Here is a 19559-nt window from a genome sequence, read left to right on the forward strand (position 1 = left end):
GGAGGGAATGAAGGGAGGTTGCTGCTGGAGGTTTAGAGTCAAATGAGTTGAGACAGTCTAGAGTACAATTTAGCAAGCATTCTTTTTTAAAAAATTTATTATTTTTATTTTTTAATTAATTAAATAAATAATTTTTCTATTATCAGCTTGATACAGTATAAATTCTTATCTTACTAGTGAAATGCTTCATTGAGACTTGCTCAGTAATTGAGTAAAACCAAAACTTATAAGCCACAGTCATCCTAGGGTCCCCCATGCTATATATATATATAGCCTCCATGGTTCTGTGGGTTGCAGTCTGATTGTTCTTTGCTTTATATCTAGAATCCACTTATGAGTGAGTACATACCATGTTTGTCCTTCTGGGTTTGTGTTGCCTCACTCAGGATGATTTTTTTCTAGATCCATCCATTTGCCTGCAAATTTCATGCTGTCATTGTTTTTCTCTGCTGAGTAGTACTCTATTGTGTATATGTACCACATTTTCTTAATCCATTCTTCAGTGAAGGGCATCTAGGTTGTTTCCAGGTTCTGACTATTACAAATAGTGCTGCTATGAACATAGTTGAGCATGTATATTTGTGGTATGATTGAGCATTCCTTGGGTATGTGCCCAAGGGTGGTATGGCTGGGTCTTGAGGTAGTTCGATTCTCAGTTTTCTGAGAAACCGCCATACTGACTTCAACAATGGCTGTACAAGTTTTTAGCAAGCATCCTTATGTTTGCAGGCCCCACTTTAAGGAAGCCCATTCAAATGCTCGCACTTCATTTCTGTGGAATGGATCCACAGGAAGTGATAGTTCACCTAACCAAGGGAGAAGAGTCGAGTCACATGCTAGAAAGATCCAGACTGTGAGAACCACACCCCAGCTTCACCATTTGCCAGAATAAGACAGTAACAAATTCCTTAACCTCTCTGAGTCTGAATGTCTCCATTGACTTAAAATAACTCTGCAAGCTGGTTGTAGAGACCAAATGATCTGAGAAATTGTACTGTACACAAACATACAAGAAATGTCAGCACTCTGGTGTTTATAAAACTACTTAATTGGGGGGGAAAAACTGTGTTGATTAGGCTGTATTCCTTAGGAAAAGAAACGGAGAATTGCTTTTTAGGAAGAATGTTATGTGATCCAACTATCCCAGGAGTTGTTCTTAATTTCTGGTTAACCTGTAAAGTTGATGCCCAAAGCACCTGTTCCCACATTCTGACTGTTTTCATGCTTCATCAACTCTGTAACTAATGTGCGGTTGAGATTCCTGGCCAAAGCAATCACTTTGACTCTCAGAAAAATTAATAATTGGCTCAAGATTATTTCTTCTATGATGTCATTTCTATGACCTTCAGGGTCTCTCTGTGTGTGTGACTGAGACCAGAGAAGTCACGCCGGAGGGGGGGGCTCATGGGGAGGAGACTACAGTTTCAGAGCAGCAGGAGGGAGGTTCTGGAGCCACAGGACAATTCTGTACTTTCCTTGTGTGGTAATCACGGGAAGCCTGACATGCTAAGGTGAGCTGTCTTACTATGCATTCACTTATAGGTTAACGGCCAAGCCCAGGGCAACCCACAGGGTTAGAGCTTGAAAAGAGGGAGAAAGAAAGAGCCAGAAATCCAAGGAGTCGAGCAGGAAGGGGAGCTACCTGAGCAACGGCTCCGAGGACACGTTCACCTTCTCATTCGACAGCTGCTTCCTACAAGTGGATTTTTAAATCTGCTATATGGGCTTCCTTCTTCTCTTCCTGAGGATAAAACTATCCTAATTTTTTTTTCCCCCGAGACAGGGTTTCTCTGTAGTTTTGGTGCCTGTCCTGGATCTCACTCTGTAGATCAGGCTGGCCTTGAACTCACAGAGATCCGCCTGGCTCTACTTCCCGAGTGCTGGGATTAAAGGCGTGGACCACCACCACCACCACCACCACCACCACCACCACCACCAGAAAACTATCTTTACTAATTTTCAGTTTCTCCTACACAATACTCAATGCTAGCTAATTTGTAAGTTAAACTTGCTGTCCAGATTACAGTATGCCTAAACTTTCCTCGAAACACTTAACTTGCGAAATAAAGTATTGGTTTGAACACCTGCTCCAGACAGGTCCAGGGTGAGACACTGTCCCACTCACTCTCCTCTGACAGCCTCTCTGGATTATAGCTTCTAGGGATACAGCATGGCACAAACCTGTTGTTTTTCGTTTTCCAGAAACTACCTTTAAAACATGAAATAGGAGATGGCTCACTCAGTACAGTGTTTGCCATGCAAGCATGAGGACCTGAGTTCAGGCCCCCAGCATTCATCTTAAAAGCCAGGAGTGTGTCTGGGGTGGGGGGTGGGGGGGCGGGAGCGTAGGAGAGATGGCTCAGCAGTCTAGAACCAAAGGTTCGGTTCCCAGGACCCACATGGTGGCTCTCAACTAAAGCTCCAGTTCCAGGGGATTCAATGCCCTCTGCTGACCCTCACAAGGTCCTGCACTCATGTGGCATACATGAACTCATGCAAGCATACACATATAAACACATACACACAAAAACTTAAAAAAAAAAATTTCCCCCAAAGCTTGGTATGTCAGTGCACACCTGCAGTCCCAGCACTGGGAAGGTAAAATCAGGAGGTCCCTAAGGACTTGCTGGTCCACCAGTCAGTCTAGCAAGCTCCAGGTTCCATGAATGTCACTGTCTCAAAAAGAAGGATGGAGAGTTATTGAGAACAACACTCAACATTGAACTCTGGTCTACACACACACACACAGACACACACACACACACACACACACACACACACACACACACCAAGAAATGAAACAGGTAAAATTTTTAATATTAACCCAAAATAATGTAATCATTTTGACAAAAATTAACATGAGGATTATGAACATGTGTTATACATTTAAAGGACATTTCAATTTGGGTGAACTACCGACAGCTCCTGGGCAGTTGTCATAGTTGAAAATGACAGACAGTTCAGGTCTGACTGCTCCCTTTGGAAGCCAACAACCTCTCACTTTGAACTTTGATTGCTATTGGATATCCCAACTCCCGCCTACATTCTTCATTTAACCATTGGTCAATACGCTGGTGTGTCTACAATGCCCTACTTATTATGCTACAAACTGGAAATACAAAAGTGTCGTAGTAGCTAGGTGTTGTTTGCCCTAAAGCTACATCTGTGGGAGTGAGAGCCACACAAAGGGACAATTATACAAAAATGGAAGGAACTGTGCGCCTCTGAAGGAAGTCCATGAGTGTGGCTTTAGAGCTGGCACCGGGGGACCTCCAGGCTGTGTACTGTTTTATCGCAGTGACAGCACGGGCATTCTAGAGACAGATGCACCAAAGGCATCACCATAAAGGGTAGCAGGATGGAGCGTGTGTCTGGGCAAAGGTGAAAAGGGAGGGAATCAGGAAAGACATGCAAGGCCGTGAAGAGTCTGGTCTAATCTCCAAAGCTTCCTTCTGTTCAGGGAAAGGGTAAATGCCACCGGGCTTAAGGGTCTGGCGAGGTCAGAGGCTGTTTCATAGCCTGGGCCTGAAAAGCCAGGACCATGTGCTCAGTTCTTAATCCAGGGCTGCTGCGGCGTTGAAGCCCTTTCTTTCTGTCCCCAGGCCTCCGTCAACTTTGGCCTCAGCATGGAAGAATGTCACCGTCACCTCTATGCTTTTAAATTGCTCGACAGGTGGAATTCACACACCATCGTATTTGCAATGGGAGTCTCAACTACCTACGGCCCAGAACTCCTAAAGGGAGTAGTTCAAATGCATTTACGGTAAATGCCTTGAAAACTGAAGAAATATCCTCCCCCACCCCTGATCTTGTGCATATGGAGTGACAAGACCTGCCCGGGTCAAGGCCAGGGGACTCTCCAGCCAGGGATGCTGGGTGGTTGTCTGGAGCGCCTCCCACCCTCGAGAGGTAACCCGACGCGCGACTGCTTGATGTGTGTCCACGGGAGGCGCCACTTAAGGGGGAGATCAGGGTGGTCCTGCAGCCTTCAGGGCGGGAACCCTGACTCCCGCCAACCCGGCCGCTGGCCGACCCTACCAGCGCCCCCAGCCCGGGTCAGCCCCTCCTCGCGTGCCGGCTAGGAGAAGAGGGTGGAGCATCCCGGCTCCCGTAGCCAATGAATGCAGCGGCTCCCTGGTCCGATCCCCGGCGCGGCTCACCATTGGTCGCCGCCTGGGTCTCGGCCCACCGAACCTTGGCGACCCAAGCCAATCGCGAGGCGGCGGGCCCGACTTACAGGCTCCCCGGGCGGCGGCGGCGGCGGCGGTGGCGGCAGCAGCAGGCTCTGAGCCGGCGGAGCAGCGGAGCGGGCTGCCGTGGCCGGCGGCGCGAGCCCGCAGCCTCCCGCGCGGCGCGCCGCGACACCATGGAGCCCGCCGTGTCGCTGGCCGTGTGCGCGCTGCTCTTTCTGCTCTGGGTGCGAGTGAAGGGACTGGAGTTCGTACTCATCCACCAGCGCTGGGTGTTCGTGTGCCTCTTCCTGCTGCCGCTCTCGCTCATCTTCGACATCTACTACTACGTGCGCGCCTGGGTGGTGTTCAAGCTGAGCAGCGCGCCGCGCCTACATGAGCAGCGCGTGCGGGACATCCAGAAGCAGGTGAGCGGCGCGGGGCGCGGCTGTGCGCCGGGGTTGCGGTCCGCCGGGCGGCGGAGAGGTGTGCCGGGCCCGAGGAGCGGGCGTGGGAGGGGGATCGCGAAGGACCCCGCGTGTGATGGGGGAAGGGACTGCCCAGGGGGATGAAACGGAATCAGCAGAAGCACTGGGGCAACCAACAGAACCTTGCTCGGAGGCTTACGGAGTGTCCGCTAGGTGCAGGGCATGCGCAGTGCCTGAAAAAACGAGGGACCCTAAACCTTCGGGAGGTGGGCAACAGTCAGGTAACTCATCAGGCCCCCGCATTCCAGAGGAGGAATGGCCTCCGGGAGGTGGTGCTGGGAAATGATTCAAGTGGAGAGATTGGTTAAGCAAAGGTGGAAACTGAGGAGCAGGGCAGTGAGAGGAAGAGGGTTAGAAAGTCGGTTGGGAGAGGAGCATTATGGTAGGAAAGAGGTGAAAGTTTGTTTTGCCTCCCACCCTCGAGAGGTAACCCAATGCGCGACTGCTTGACGTGCTTTGGACGCCTTTGGAATAAAGGACTAAAGAGAGAAGGTGGAATCCAGCCCCCAACCCCATGTGTAGTCTCAGACTCTGCTTAGTGAAGTCACTCTGCACCCGGTAAGTAGATGACGGTTCACATAGGTTAGCCGGCACCTAGGCTGAAACTCCTTCACAGTGAATGAAGCCTTCTTCCCACTTCCAGGGCTGGCATGGGCTCCCTCTGCCCCTCCTTATATTCTTCTCTGACTGGCATCAGCTGCAGAGAGCTTCTGCTTCCTGCTGCCGCCCTCATGGCAGACATCCTCTTGTTCTATTTACTTCATGCTGTATGCTGCAGGCTGAGCCTGAGGTGCAGGCGGACTGACCTCCAGACCAGAGGACCTTGCCCAGTGAGAAGAGCGCGCAGAGGGTGCAGGGATCAGCGGTACTTTGCGCTGCCACCCTGGGTTTTGGAACTCACGGTGGAAGCCCCACGGCTCTGCTCCCACCCCACCTGCACGCTCCTTCCTAGGTCTTTCCGTGGGTTCAGATTACGCGTTTACCTGCTGGACGCCCTGGTTAGGTTGTGAGCTCCTGAAGACACGGGACTGTTAGCTGACAGCTCCCCTTGGGGCCAGAGTATATTATCTATTAGTGAGTGCTTGTTAACAGACACTAAATGGAAGGATGCTCTGTGAACAGGAAACAATGGGGCCAGCCGCCCTACCTTGTGCCTTTCATGACTGTGATTTACAGTCCACAGCCACCTGGTGTCTGGTACCTGCGTTACTAAAATGAGGTTTAAGTTGTGAGTCGTGCCCGGAACAACAACTGGTAAATAGGGCAGACACTCACACTGGCTTGGGATGAAGAGCCTGAGCTCTCAACTCCCTCAACTCCCAGTTCTTTCCATCCCATCCCATGAGTCTGGTTTCATTGCCTCATGTCTAGTTCCTTACCATAGCTGCTTGAGTTGTTACCCACTTTCTGGACCCTTCCTGTCCCTCTTGAGAATTTGACAAAGAATGGTTTTTCCAGGCTTTGCTTCTTTACCCCAAATCCAATCAGTGCTCCAGCCTTGCTAGCGTCTACCTGTGTGACCCACCGTCCAGCAGCACCCTGCTCCGCTCCTTCACGCTCGGTTTCCATCAAGTCTCTGACTGCAGAGCCAGGCAGAGCGGGGTGGTCACAGAATTCACCTTTTGCCTTTTTACCGCCCACTCACACTACTGCCTTCCTGCCAGACTGCAAGCCTCTCCCCACCCTGAGCCCTCTGCCTGACAGCTCCAGGGCAGCTTCCTCCGAAGTCTGACCCTTGACAGGGCTCTTGCAAAACTTGGTTGAAGTTGGTTTGAGTACAAAGGAGCTGCACTGGCTTATGTCCTGAGAAGTCCAGCGGTCCAGCTGGCTGAGGTGTGACTGAGTCCAGGACCCTCTCTCCCGTTCTCCTCCATCTCTCCTGTCATGTCTTCCTTGGCTCTTCCTTCCCCTGAGTTGACTTCATTCCCATGGGGTGCTGTTTTCCTGCCGAGTCCCCAACAGTTTCTGCCTTAGATTCGGCCAGTGTTGCCCCCACCTCGGTAAAGAGCGTACCCCTCCCAGAACCAGACCAGGCTTGACTACTGGAATCACAGTCTCATTCCTAAAACTGTCACTGTGGCCAGCAGGGTGGAATCTGCTTCACCTGGGTTGAGGGAAGTGGAATTACTAGAAGCAGATGAAGAGGAAATGGACGGTGCTTGGATACCCTAACGACAGCCACGCACTGTGCGTCCCTTCTCCATCTGCAGGGACAAGATACTTCTTTTATTCCTCAGCAGCAGGTCAGGCCCTGCACCCTTTCTGCCCTGGCATGGAGGTTTGCCAAAGTACCACTGCCCACTGGCTGGCTGCTCCCTCTCTCCCTGTCACAGTGGTACATGAGTTAGCATGTGTGGATGCTGACAATAGGGTTTGGCACAGAAGACGCTTCATAAGGAGCTCTTCTTCCGTGGACTAAGCCCATCTGTCTTCTGGGCTCTGTCTTCCCTGCTCTGTGATTGGTCAGTCCTGGCTATGAATCTGGGCCTTGCCAGTCACGGGCTGTATGATCTTACAAGTTTCCTCATCTGCAAAAGTGGGGCAGGGGAGCTCATCTCAACCCCCTGGCATTGAGAGAATTAACAAGACTGTAGAGTAGGTGCCTAGTCGGGTGGGAGCACACTGGAGATGAGAATCATTTTTATAATTGCTCGGTTAACACTGTAAAGCCTTTCCTGAACTTTCCACTTAATGTTTTCAGAATACTTTGTTTTCTAGCTCTTTTTTTTCGTTCTTTCTTATACAGTAGCAACACATTGGCCCTTCTGTTGGCCTTGTGAGCCAGGGAGACTCCACAGGGTAAGGCCCTCAGGGGTTCACCGTCCTCCTCAACCTTGCCTGAGTAAAGGCATCTTTCCCAGCTCCTTTATCCTGAAAGAGAGCCTGTGAGCCACTCTGGGGATCCCAGATAGAGACAGCTGAGTCTCATCTTGTGGTTGCAGGTACGAGAATGGAAGGAACAGGGCAGCAAGACCTTCATGTGCACAGGGCGTCCTGGCTGGCTCACCGTCTCACTGCGGGTTGGGAAGTACAAGAAGACTCATAAGAACATCATGATCAATCTGATGGACATTCTGGAGGTGGACACCAAGAAACAGGTGAGAGGGCCGGGCTTGTACTTCAGTGGTAAAAATGTTTACCTAGTATTCACAAGGCCCCAGGTTCAATCCCCAGTACTGCCCCTTTCTCCAAAGGAAAAATAAAAAAAGAAACAAAACCAAGTTAGCATGTGCTGTACCCTGTCTCTGGGAGCAGGTGGACACTGCCCTTGGTATGAGTGACTCACAGGGAATTGAGTTCAGTCAACGACATCCCAGAGTGGACAGGACCAAGGCCATCAGTAAAGGCTCTGTGAAGGCAGAGTTTTTCTGTCCCGTAGTCACTTTCAAACAAACACACTGAGGCTTATATTAATTATAAATGCTTGGCCAGTAGCTCAGGCTTATTACTAACTAGCTCTACCTACCATTGTTGCCCTCCCAAGCCTACCAGCCAATGGGAGGAAAGACTGGCCATAGCCTATCATGCAAGTTGAGAACTCCAGGGAATCTTTTGATCATTTTAGTTCTATTAAAAAAAAATTAGGGATGGAAAAATCACCGGCAAACATGAACGACAAAAGGGAACCCGCTTACCCCCTTCCTGGTAAGAAAGTGTGCAGGTGAAAAAGAAAAAAGGCATGTGCCGGGGAAAGGTAGCTAGGAGAGGAGAGCTCGCCCAGAAATATGTGCACTCTTTGGCCACCTACTAGGTCTACTTCTTAATGCTTCTGGGCCTTTTAGCTACGATAAGGTATAGTCAGTCATTCTGCTTCTCAAAACATAGCTTGAGGAAAAGAGAATTGGGCTTATATGTAATCAGAGATCTTCCACACACAGATTTTTATTACATTTTTGTTTCTAATGGGACAATGCAATATTTAGCAACAAGAGAGTCATTGCATACAGTGTTTCCCCTTGATGGCATTTCATCACTGGGAGACCCTGCCAAAGCACATGTGCCTTCTTTAAGACAGCTTAATTGATGGATGCCTGGCGTCCAATAAACTGTACCTGTTTAAACTGCGCAACGGGGTAATAAATTTTGACATGAGTTTTGACAGCTTTGCACCAGTGAAACCATTATTCAAACACCGAGCGCACCTTACAACCTTAAAAGGTTACTCATAGCTCTTGGTAGTTCTTTCCCTTAACCCCCTCCCTACCTGTTCCACCCACAGCCTTGGGTTAACAGTGTTCTGCTTCTGTTGTTAGAAATGAGCACTGGATTTTGGAGAGTATTGAAGGAAATCATTTAGTGCTTGCTTCTTTGGTCTGGGTTCTCTAATGAGTATTTTAAGACGCATCCATATTTTGTTTTGTTTTGTTTTTCGAGACAGGGTTTCTCTGTGTAGTTTTCCGCCTTTCCTGGAACTCACTTGGTAGCCCAGGCTGGCCTCGAACTCACAGAGATCCGCCTGGCTCTGCCTCCCGAGTGCTGGGATTACAGGCGTGTGCCACCACAGCCCAGCAAGAGGCATCCATATTGAAGCGTGTGTGCCTGACGTGTACTGTCTGGCTGCTAACTAGTATCCTTGGCATGGCTAGATAGGTTTTTTTAGCTGTTTACCTGTGGATGGACATCAGGTTATTTTCCCTTTGAGCCTATTACGGCAAAAGGGCCCAGGAACATTTCTGAGCAGGCCTTCTGTAAACATGCAAGGACTTTTTTGGGGGCTGGAGAGCTGACTCAGCTCATGAGTTCAGTCTTCATCACCCACCATGTCAGGCAGCTCACAGCCACCTACAACTCCAGCTCCAGGGGAGCCACTGGATAACACACACACACACACACACACACACACACACACACACACACAATTTTAAAAATCAAAATTAAATTAAAATGGGGGCTGGAGAAGTGGCTCATCGGCTAAGCACATGTACTGTTTGTGTAGAGGACCCAAGTTTGGTTCCTGGTATCCACATCAGAGGGGTCACAGCCACCTGTAACTCCAGGTCTGAGGACCCAAAACCTCTGTCCTCCAGGGGCGCACCTGTGTACATAAACCCACACGCAGATACACACACACACATAGTTTAAAATTACACAAAGAAATCTCAAAGAAATAGTAAATCTTTAAAAGTGTCTCCTTGGACAAATGCGGAGGAGGAGGAGAATGGCTGGGTCACTCGGCAGGTGGATGTTTGTTCACGTTTCAGGAGTTGCTCCCTTTGGTTGGTTGTTTTCCTAAGGAGCAGCTGCATTTTACAGTCCCGCCAGCCGTGTGTGTGTCTGCCGCTGCATATCACTGAACCTGGCATAGTGGGCCTCGATTTTAGCCATCCTCATGGTGTGTTGTGGTGGCGTCTCCTTGTGGTTTTAGCTTGCTCTCCCCTAATGACTGGAGACCCTAACCACCTTTCTATGTTCAGACTGGCCGTTGGCATGTCATCCTTGCTGAGGCCTGTTCAGATCCTTTGCTAATTTTTTAAAATCCAATATCATTCTATATTTTCTAAGTCCATGGCTTGTCTTTTGAAAACCAGAATTTTATTGCCCATGCGGGAGTGTGGAGGTCAGAGGACAGCTGTGGGATCAAACTCAGGCTTGGTGACAAGTGTCTTTCTTTATCCACTAAGCCATGTCACCAGCCCTAAAATACTTTCTAGTTTCCCTTTTGCTGTATGTTTTGGCCTTGGGTTAATAACCAGGCTGTTTAGTTTCCTGATATTTAGCCAACTATTTCTATCTTGGATTTCTGATCTAATTTAGCTGTTGTCAGAAAATTGAATGCTTTAACTTAAAAAAAAAAAAATTCCAGGTTAGTGTGCTCATATGAGTGCACTGTTTGGAGGGACATGTTCTCAAATGTCAGTTAGGTCTTGTGGCTCATAGTCTTGTTCAAAGCTGACTTTACACCTTTCCTCTGCTCATCAATGAGAGAGACTGAAGTCAGTCTGCAATTGCAAGTTTGTTCTCTGCCTGTCATGTATCAGTGACAAATCATGTATTTCAAAGCTCTGTTACTAGGCATAAATAAATATGTTTAAGACCTTTTTTTTTTATGTCCTTTTGATTAATCCCTTTCTTTCATTATGAAAAGATATAGCCCTGGTTGGCCTTGAGCCCTCTACCTACTGCCTCCTCCCAAATGCTGGGATTACAGCTGTACACCACCACATCTGGCTGAGATTACCTTTTTTTTTTTTTTGAGCTGAGGATCGAACCCAGGGCCTTGTGCTTTCTAGGCAAGCGCTCTACCACTGAGCTAAATCCCCAACCCTGAGATTACCTTTTAAAACAATCCTTAGTTATATTCTTTGCTCTGGAATCTATTTAGTCTGATATTGATAGCTTTTCATTTGACTAGTGGTCACATTATATATATAATATATATATATATATTATATATATTGTTATTATTTAATCCTTTTACTGTTGACCTAATAAAGTGTGTTTCTCTTACAGCCAACACACAGTTGGGTCTTTTTTTTTTTTAATTTAACCTGACAACCTCTGTCTTCATTGAGGTGGTAGGACCTTTGCATCTAACGTCCTTTTGATGAGATTCAAGCCTGTCACCTGCCATCCGTTGTCCGTTTATGTGCCTGATTTGTTCTCTGTTCCTTGTCTCTTTCTTCTTCCCTGGGTTCTTTTGGATTACCAAATACTCTTAGCGATTCCGTGTTAGCTTCCTTTCTGGCTTACTAAGCTGTAGCTCTGCTTCAAGGTTTCCAGTATACATTTTCCTCATTGCAGTCAGAGGTGATGCTGTCTCATCCCACACATGGTATAAGGATCTTATGACAATAGACTTCCATCTCCTTCCTCCTGCCTTTGTGCTCTAGCCATACTTTCCCTAGCTCCGCACTGAATTACTGTCAGTATAAAGAAACTTAAATAATAGCATCTGTTTGTCCATGGAGCTTATTGACTTTTCATTTCTATTCTAGACACATGTCTCTGTTTTCCTTTTGCTCAAAGGCACTCCTAACATTTCTTGTATACATCACGATGTATATAAATACACATTTTCCCAGGTTGACAGGCATGTTCTCTCAGTACTTTGAAGAATTTACTCCATTGCCCTTGTTTGCATTGTTTTTAGCAAGAACTCTGTCAGGAATTTTTATTTCAATGTATTTTATTTTTATTTATGTGTCTGTGTGTGCATACACACGTGTGAGTCTACACAGGCCAAAAGAGGGCATGGGATCCTGGAGTTACAGGGATTTGGAAGCCTCCCAATGTGGGTGCTGAGAACTAAATTCCAGCAAGGCGCTGATGGCGTACACTTAATTCTGGCAGAAGCAGGCAGATCTCTGAGTTTGAGGCCAGCCTGGTCTACAGAGTAAGTTCCAGGACAGCCAGGGCTACACAGAGAAACTCTGTCTTGAAAAAAAACAAAAATAGGGGTTAGGGATTTAGCTCAGTGGTAGAAGGCCCTGGGTTTGATCTTTAGCTCAAAAAAAAAAAAAAAAAGAAAACAAACAAAAGAAATACATGGGAAAAAAGAAAGAATAGCGGCCCTCTTAATAGGCTTTCCCCCTCCTCTCTCTTTTCTGCTGTTAAAATGTTTTTGTTATTACCGGGTTTGACCACTTTATTGTGATATTGTTGGTATGGTTTTCTTCATAAATTCTTGGGCTTAGAATTTGTTGGGTTTTTTCACAGGATGTAGAAAATTTGGGGGAGGGGACATTTTTTTTTCTGCCTTCTCTTTTTTCTCTTCTCCTTTGGAGAGTGCTGTTACAGGTGTATTAGGCCTTTTCAGATTGTTCAGGTTATTTCTCCTGCCTCACCGTAGATGGTTTCCGTTGCCCTATATGCCAGTTCATTAATTATTCTTCGGTAATACCCAGTTTGCTGTCTGCGCAGTCCACTGCAGCTTTCATTCCAGACACTGGGTCTTGCTAATATTTTTTGTAGTTTTATTTATTTGTATATGTGTTAGAGTGGTGAGAGAGAGAGAGAGAGAGTGAGAGTGTGTGTGTGTGTGTGTGTGTGTGTGTGTGTGTGTGTGTGTGTATGTGTGTGTGCGTGCATGTGTGTGTGTGTGCATGTGTGTGTGTGTGTGTGCGTGCATGCGTGTGGTGTGTGCACGCATGCGTGTGCTTACTCACGTTGAGGCATACTATTTGAATATAAAGAATTTAGTTGGTGTCCCTGATTGCTCTTCTGTTTTGCTTGATTTTTTTTTCCCTCATCATTATGGGCTGTAGTTTCCTGCCTCTTTGCATGCTGATTGGATAGTGAATAGTTCTGCCATTCTGACCTTTTCCTGGTGGGTATTGGGTATTACATTCCTACATGTCTTAAGGTTGTATTTCTAGGAGGCAGCTAAATTCCTTGGAAACAATTTGATCCTGCTGGTTCTTGATTTTCTTAGTGGTAGGACCAGAGCACCATTTAATCTGGATTAATTGTTTCCCTGATACCGAAGCAAGACATTCTAAGGACTCTGCCCAAGGCTCCATAAATCAAGTTTTCCATGCTGGTTTATGAGAACAAATACTGTGCCCTGCCTTGGATGACCTTCTGGTGTCTTTGCCCATAATCATCCCTGATGCTTCTGGTCCCTGGCCTCAGCCTTGGGAGATGTATGTGTATAACCAGCCCATACCTGGTCAGATTTGCTGTGGTGCCCTTTGCAGTTCTTCCAAGTGTTCTTCTCTGGGCAGCACTGTTCTCAGACTCTGCTGCAAACTCTTTTCTGATTGGTCCTCTGCAGCTCTGGTCTAGCAAATCGTAGTGATATAAGCTCTACCCAGGTTTCCCTCTTCTGGGCAGATGAGGGTAATCTCAGAGCTTGCCTTGTTTGTTCCCTGTTCCTCCGGTATCATTAACAGATTAAACAGGAAGTGCAGGACAAGCAACTTCCAAAACTAAGAAATGACAGAAGCATCTGGCTGCCTGGACAGTCACCCAAGGTTCCTCTGCAACCTTGGGGCATCCATCTTTGGCCTACAGGCCTAGAATATCTGACAGACCTTTCTGTGAAGCAGGAATTTTGAAGGACTGTCCTACCTCATCTTGGCAAAATTTGGCAATCGCTTTCTTTTGTGGCCTGCTCATCCAATTTGGACAGCATATTGTCAGCAGTCAAAGCAAGGGCAGTTTCTTGCCTAGTGGCTAACTTTGCCAAAACAAAAGCAAAGGAGGTTCTTCAATGCCCAACATCCTTTTTTGAAGTAAATTTATGCTGCCAGAAGCAGATATGTCTCACTCATGAAAAGCCTTAGGTTATTAAAACATCTTAAATGCCTTATCTCCTAAGTCTCTGAAGTATTTGGAGACCACCTAGCTGTCTAAAATACATATCTGTTTAGCCTTGAAAACAACCTAACATGACTACAAGTTTGATTATTATAGATGACTGACTACTAACCTGAATTTCTTAATTATACATTACTTTTTTTTTATGAGCTGCTTAGGTGTAATATCTTAAACAAGAGTAGAAACATATACAGTATAACAAAAATAACCTTAAATTTGTATCAATATACAGAAATCCATACCAATGTAAAATATTTGAGATTTAATAATTGCTTTTTCGTTTAAAGTAGATTTAGTAATCTATTCTTTTACCTTATCCTTTCCATGCCCCCCCCTCTTTTTGTTTCAGAAAGAGATCCTTGAATCCAACCTCCCTTGCTTAGTTTCCTCCTCTACCAGGACCAGTAACAATTTGCAACCAACCCCCCTAAATGATGACAAACATTCATAACCCACTGAACAATCAAAAAGCACCCACCCTACCTCTTGGAATTCTTAGAATTACTTCCTACTGACTGGGGGCAACAGAATCTTTAGGGTACCCTGGGAAAACTGAGGTAATGGTCAAGTCCTGGGAGAGCAGGCTGTTCTATTTTTTGTTTGGTCTCTGTGATGGGCAAGTGTAGGGCTTATCTAAAGTCTTAGCTGGATAGTCTGCAAGGTTGGACCATCTCAACTAACTGCCTTGAAATTGTCCCGAGTAGTTTCTAGTTTCTTTGGGTGGTGTCTGTCAGCTTAGTGGCATCACCACAATCCAGGTGGAATCTTTGTTATGGGAGCCCCATCATCTTTTTTGAAGACTTCAAAAATCACTGTTAGGAATGATCACAGTTCACTGCAGAAAACTTAAACATTTTAAATATCATATGCAGCAGATCACAGAGAAGTTAAAAGACCACAATCTATTAAGTACATACGGGGTACACAAGCTTAATTCCTAGTTACCTGATTCAGGCTCAAGCCTGAAATCATGTACAGGAAGCTAGATGAAGCCTACTTCTAGAATTAGTTAGTACTCCATATGACCATTAATATCATGACAGAAAGTATATATTATATATACAGTAATCTTATAAATTAGAGATAATACTATACAATAAACTAGTCCCTTTAGTTTCTTCTGTCCCATATCAGGTGGCTCTTCTGACATGAGACAGGGAATTTGGATTTTTTCTTTAACAATCATGCTTGGGTTTAGAGAATGAGAGAGCCATGCTTCAACTCCAGAGCCAGCTTTGATTTTTATCTGAATTGGGACCACAAACAGACTATTTGCCTTTTATGTCTGTAGAGAACAACAGAAACAAATATTTGTGAAGACTTATGAAATTTTATTCTGTTATAAATAAGTGCTATTCCATTAGGCCAATTTTGCTCTTTTTCTTGGGACATTTTTCTTTGGATGATTTATACTTCCGATGTCTCATTTGTTCAGTGGTCTTCAGATTCTTTAATTGGATGCTTTTATTCTCCTGGAAAGACAAAAACAAAACCCTGCCCCAACCCTAACTTTGACAAATTCCTTTTTTTTTTTTTAAATTTATTTATTATGTATACAATACAATGCACATATCCCTGCAGGCCAGAAGAGGGCACCAAATCTCATTACAGATGGTTGTGAGCCCCCATGTGGTTGCTGGGAATTGAACTCAGGACCTTTGGAAGAGCAGCAAGCAGTGCTCTTAACCTGAGCCATCTCTCCAGCCCCTGGTTTTTGACAACAGAAAAAAATATTATCTTTTAATAATAAAAATTATTTTTTCCATACCTGATCCAAATGAAAGGCATTTTTTAGTCTTCTAAGTTAGTTTGGATTGAATGGTCAGGCTGTCTGATGAACTATCACCTCTCCTATCAAGAGGTCTCTCCTGTTTGAATCTAATCTTTATCCATCTTGATGGCCTCCGTAGCATTTCTCCTATGGAAACAAAAGCAGCACATTATGCACAGTATACAAATATCCCACAGCAAGTTGGGTGTCTTCTGTAATTGCTCCACTGTACGTATCGAGGCAGGGTTTCTCACTTGAGCCCAGACTTGTCAGTTTGGCTGGTCTGGCTGGCCAACTTGCTGTAAGGACTCCCTGTCTCCAGCTCTCATGCACTGGGCAGGTTGTCACGTCTACCAGGCAGTTACTTGAGTACCAGGAGTCTGGACGTCTGTCCTAGCATCCACTGAGTGGTCTCCCCAATCTTTAATGCCAACTTCTTTTTCACACGTATGGGTGGTTGCCTACATGTGTGTTTCTGCATTACTTGCATGCTTGGTGCCTGCAGAGGCCAGAAGACAGCCATCGCCTTTTGAACTGGAGTCGCAGATGGTTGTGAGCTACCAGGCAGGTGCTGGCAATCAAACCCGGGTCTTTTGGAAGAGCATCCAGTCCTCCCAACTGCTGAGCCAACTATCCAGCCCCCTCTAGTACTAGATTTTTAGTAGTCAAACAGATGTGTATGTGTGGGTTTGTGCTTGTGTATATGTATGCTGTATTAAAACATACAAAAGAGCAGCATAGACATATGGAAAAGCAAGACAGATCTGCTTCATGGTTGTCATTGCTAAGTGAATAGCTAGACTAGATGATTGCTGTTACTTCCAAATTAATATTTCTCCTATAATCTAGAAAAAAATAACTAAGCATTTGTTGTATTTTATTCTGTTTGTTCGGGATTTGTCTTCATTCTTTTTTTTGTTTTTTTGTTTTTTTTTTTACAAGATCTTGCTAGTAGATAGCCCCAAAGGCCTCAAAGTTGAGGCTGTTCTCCTGGGATTCCAAGTGTGTGCAACCACATCCAACAGATACAAGATCTTCCAGAGGATGACATTCCACACTAGCAGACTCAGAACCAGAAGTCATATTCACCGTAATTAAAGCCAATATAGTATTCTAGAAAGATCCATAAAGGCTGTATAGGACTCTCCAGCCTGAGTGCTTGGGAAGGCTGAGGTGTCTGTCATTCTCTGTGCAGGCATTCTTGTTGGGTTTGCTGTTTCCCTCAGCCCAGCCTCCCTCTTGTCCCATCTACAGATTGTTCGAGTGGAGCCCTTGGTGTCTATGGGTCAGGTGACAGCTTTGCTGAACTCCATTGGCTGGACCTTACCTGTGTTACCTGAGCTCGATGACCTCACAGTGGGTGAGTACTCCGTGTTCACGGCAGGAGGGCTAGGTGGTCCCGGGTGTCACAGTGGAGGAACGTCAACCCCCTTCTGTATAGCAGATCTTCTCTGTGACAGCTGCTTTTCCCTTTGGGCCAGAAATGGCCATGCTCCATTTCTGAGCAGTCAGATGTTTTGACCCTGTCAGCTCCCTCATGACAGTCCATTGCTCTGGTTCTACTGGTGTTGCACACAGAATACCTTTGGTTCCTCTCCCTGTAGGGTCCCCCCTCCTCAAAGCTCTTTTCCAGGGGCAGCATCTTCCCATAGGTCATAGCACCCTGCCACCCAGTCACCTCTCTTTTCAGTAAAGTTCCTCTTAAAGTGGATGCACACACAGATTTTTTTTTTTTAACCTCTGAGGCTGACCAGGGGTGAGGGTGGGTGGTCTCAAGGAGACCTTCTCACTCTTTCTCTCCAAATTGATGACTGGAGAGCATCAATTTAGCAGCTCCACTTCCGCCAGCCCCACCCTGCACACCACAGCTTTCCCTGCTGACATCCGTGTCTCTGCAGGGGGCCTGATCATGGGCACAGGCATCGAGTCATCATCCCACAAGTACGGCCTCTTCCAACACATCTGCACTGCATATGAGCTGATCCTGGCAGATGGCAGCTTTGTGCGCTGCACGCCGGTAAGTTCAGAGATGGGCGTGTGAGGGACTGTGAAGTCAGGGAGGTGGCTGTCCTTGGGTGCGTCACTTTAAATACATCTATTGGGCTGTACAGCCCCTAAAATGCACTTAGGTACTGTTAAGAATGCTTCCTGCATGTTGTCTTCTCCAACAAACTGTGAGGTCAAATAGGAAACTCGAGCACAAAGAGGCTAATAACCTACGCAAGGTCACACAGTAAATTCTCCACAGCTAGAACTTAAACCTGGGTCATTGGGTTCAAGGTGGGTACATCAGAGCCTCCAGAGCCTGTACCTCACAGAAGAGAGTCCAAGGAAAGATGACTAGCTCAGGAATTCCGGTCTGGAATAAATAAGCCGCAGTCAGCCAAGGACTATGTCACATTGGTTCAGCGCATCTTCCTACACGCTCACTGAGCCCTGTTATCTGGTTGTGGGGAGAAAGGAGATGAAGGCTCCTCTGAGGCTGGGCCCTCTGCAGCTGTGAGATCTGGAGCGGGAGGGTGCAATGTCGGTTCCCGGCATGGAGCCAGGGGTGCAGTTTTGGGAGTTTATGCTGCTGTGACCTGGACAGTGAAATGAGCTAGTAGCCTAGGGGAGGGATTGGTTGACAGAGTCCTCCTGTGCCAGAGGCTCCTGCTGCCTGCCACAAAACTTCCTTGTCTAGTCCCCTGTCACCCTGCTCCCTGTCCTGCCTACCCCTAAGGCAATGCAGGTTAGAGATGGCACACTGCTGGCCTATTGATAAACCAGCCCGAGGCTGGATTTTTTTTTTTTTTTTTGGAAAAGGGCTCTTGGAGACGTAAAACATCTAACTTAGAATGGGCAATGGACAAGGCAGTGTCCGTCTCTGGGACAAGTAGGGTTAGGTGTTCAGAACCTGACGAGGGGCTGTAGGGAGAACACTATTTCAGAGTTGGGAGAGCCTGACTGAGGCAGGTCAGCTTATAGAGATACATGCTCCTTACCTGTCCAAAGTGGGGCAATGCCCTGCCAGGCCCTGAATATAAGGTGAAGCATGCCAGGAGAGGCAGTCTCTCTTTTAGCACCAGCTCAGGAGGGGGCGTTTTCACATTTTCATGCCTCTTGGCTACCCTGACTCTAGAAGGATCTAGCTCATGTAGCCTGCACTGGAGCCTCTCTGGGGTCTTTGGTTACTACCTTGCTGGGTAGCATGTGGTTCAGGGGCTAGCCTCAGCAGCAGGTAGTGGATGCTGTTTAGCTGAGCATCCCTGATATAGGGAGCAGTAGGAGATTAAATATGAAGTGGAAACTGTGGAGGGAAAATCGAGCGCTGATGATATTGTACATTGCCCAAGATAGCAACAGGCAGGAATCCAGCCCAGGCCCTATGTCCCTTTACTGACCATGTCTAGAGAACAAGCTCTCAGCATGTGCCAATTCTGTTTCAGTCTGAAAACTCAGATCTTTTCTACGCGGTGCCCTGGTCCTGTGGGACCCTGGGTTTCCTGGTGGCTGCTGAGATCCGTATCATCCCTGCCAAGAAGTATGTCAAGCTGCGGTTTGAGCCAGTTCGGGGCCTGGAGGCCATCTGTGAGAAATTCACCCGGGAGTCCCAGCGGCTGGAGAACCACTTCGTGGAAGGGCTGCTGTACTCCCTAGATGAGGCTGTCATCATGACAGGGGTCATGACGGATGACGTAGAACCTAGCAAGGTAGGCCAGGGGAAGAAAGGTGGGCTGGGGCTGGGCCTCTTCTAGACTGTTCCTTGTGGCAGCCCACCAGGATATAGGGAACAGGCTCCTTCAGAGCTGTGTTGGGGCCACAAGAGTCCTGTCTCCTCCTCCTGCCTGTCATGTGCCCCCCTTTGTGGTAGACAAAACCTAATGTCTGATG

General features: G+C 46.8%; 2 protein-coding genes across 2 annotated transcripts in view; one reads left to right on the plus strand and one right to left on the minus strand.

The window, feature by feature from the left end:
- The window catches only part of Tmem61 (transmembrane protein 61), a 70297-nt gene extending 65929 nt beyond the window's left edge, over positions 1-4368 (minus strand). Inside the window, exon 1 of the mRNA XM_036178584.1 lies at positions 4238-4368. Within this exon, the coding sequence (XP_036034477.1) occupies positions 4238-4368 (131 nt within the window). The remainder of the gene's footprint in view (positions 1-4237) is intronic.
- Dhcr24 (24-dehydrocholesterol reductase) overlaps positions 4213-19559 on the plus strand; it is a 29240-nt gene continuing 13893 nt past the window's right edge. The window contains exons 1-5 of the mRNA XM_036179136.1: positions 4213-4597; positions 7600-7755; positions 16941-17046; positions 17585-17703; positions 19115-19378. Coding sequence (XP_036035029.1) covers positions 4367-4597; positions 7600-7755; positions 16941-17046; positions 17585-17703; positions 19115-19378 — 876 coding nt within the window. The 5' untranslated portion in view covers positions 4213-4366. The remainder of the gene's footprint in view (positions 4598-7599; positions 7756-16940; positions 17047-17584; positions 17704-19114; positions 19379-19559) is intronic.

The sequence above is a fragment of the Onychomys torridus genome, chromosome 2, assembly GCF_903995425.1.
Source record: "Onychomys torridus chromosome 2, mOncTor1.1, whole genome shotgun sequence".
Classification (NCBI taxonomy): domain Eukaryota; kingdom Metazoa; phylum Chordata; class Mammalia; order Rodentia; family Cricetidae; genus Onychomys; species Onychomys torridus.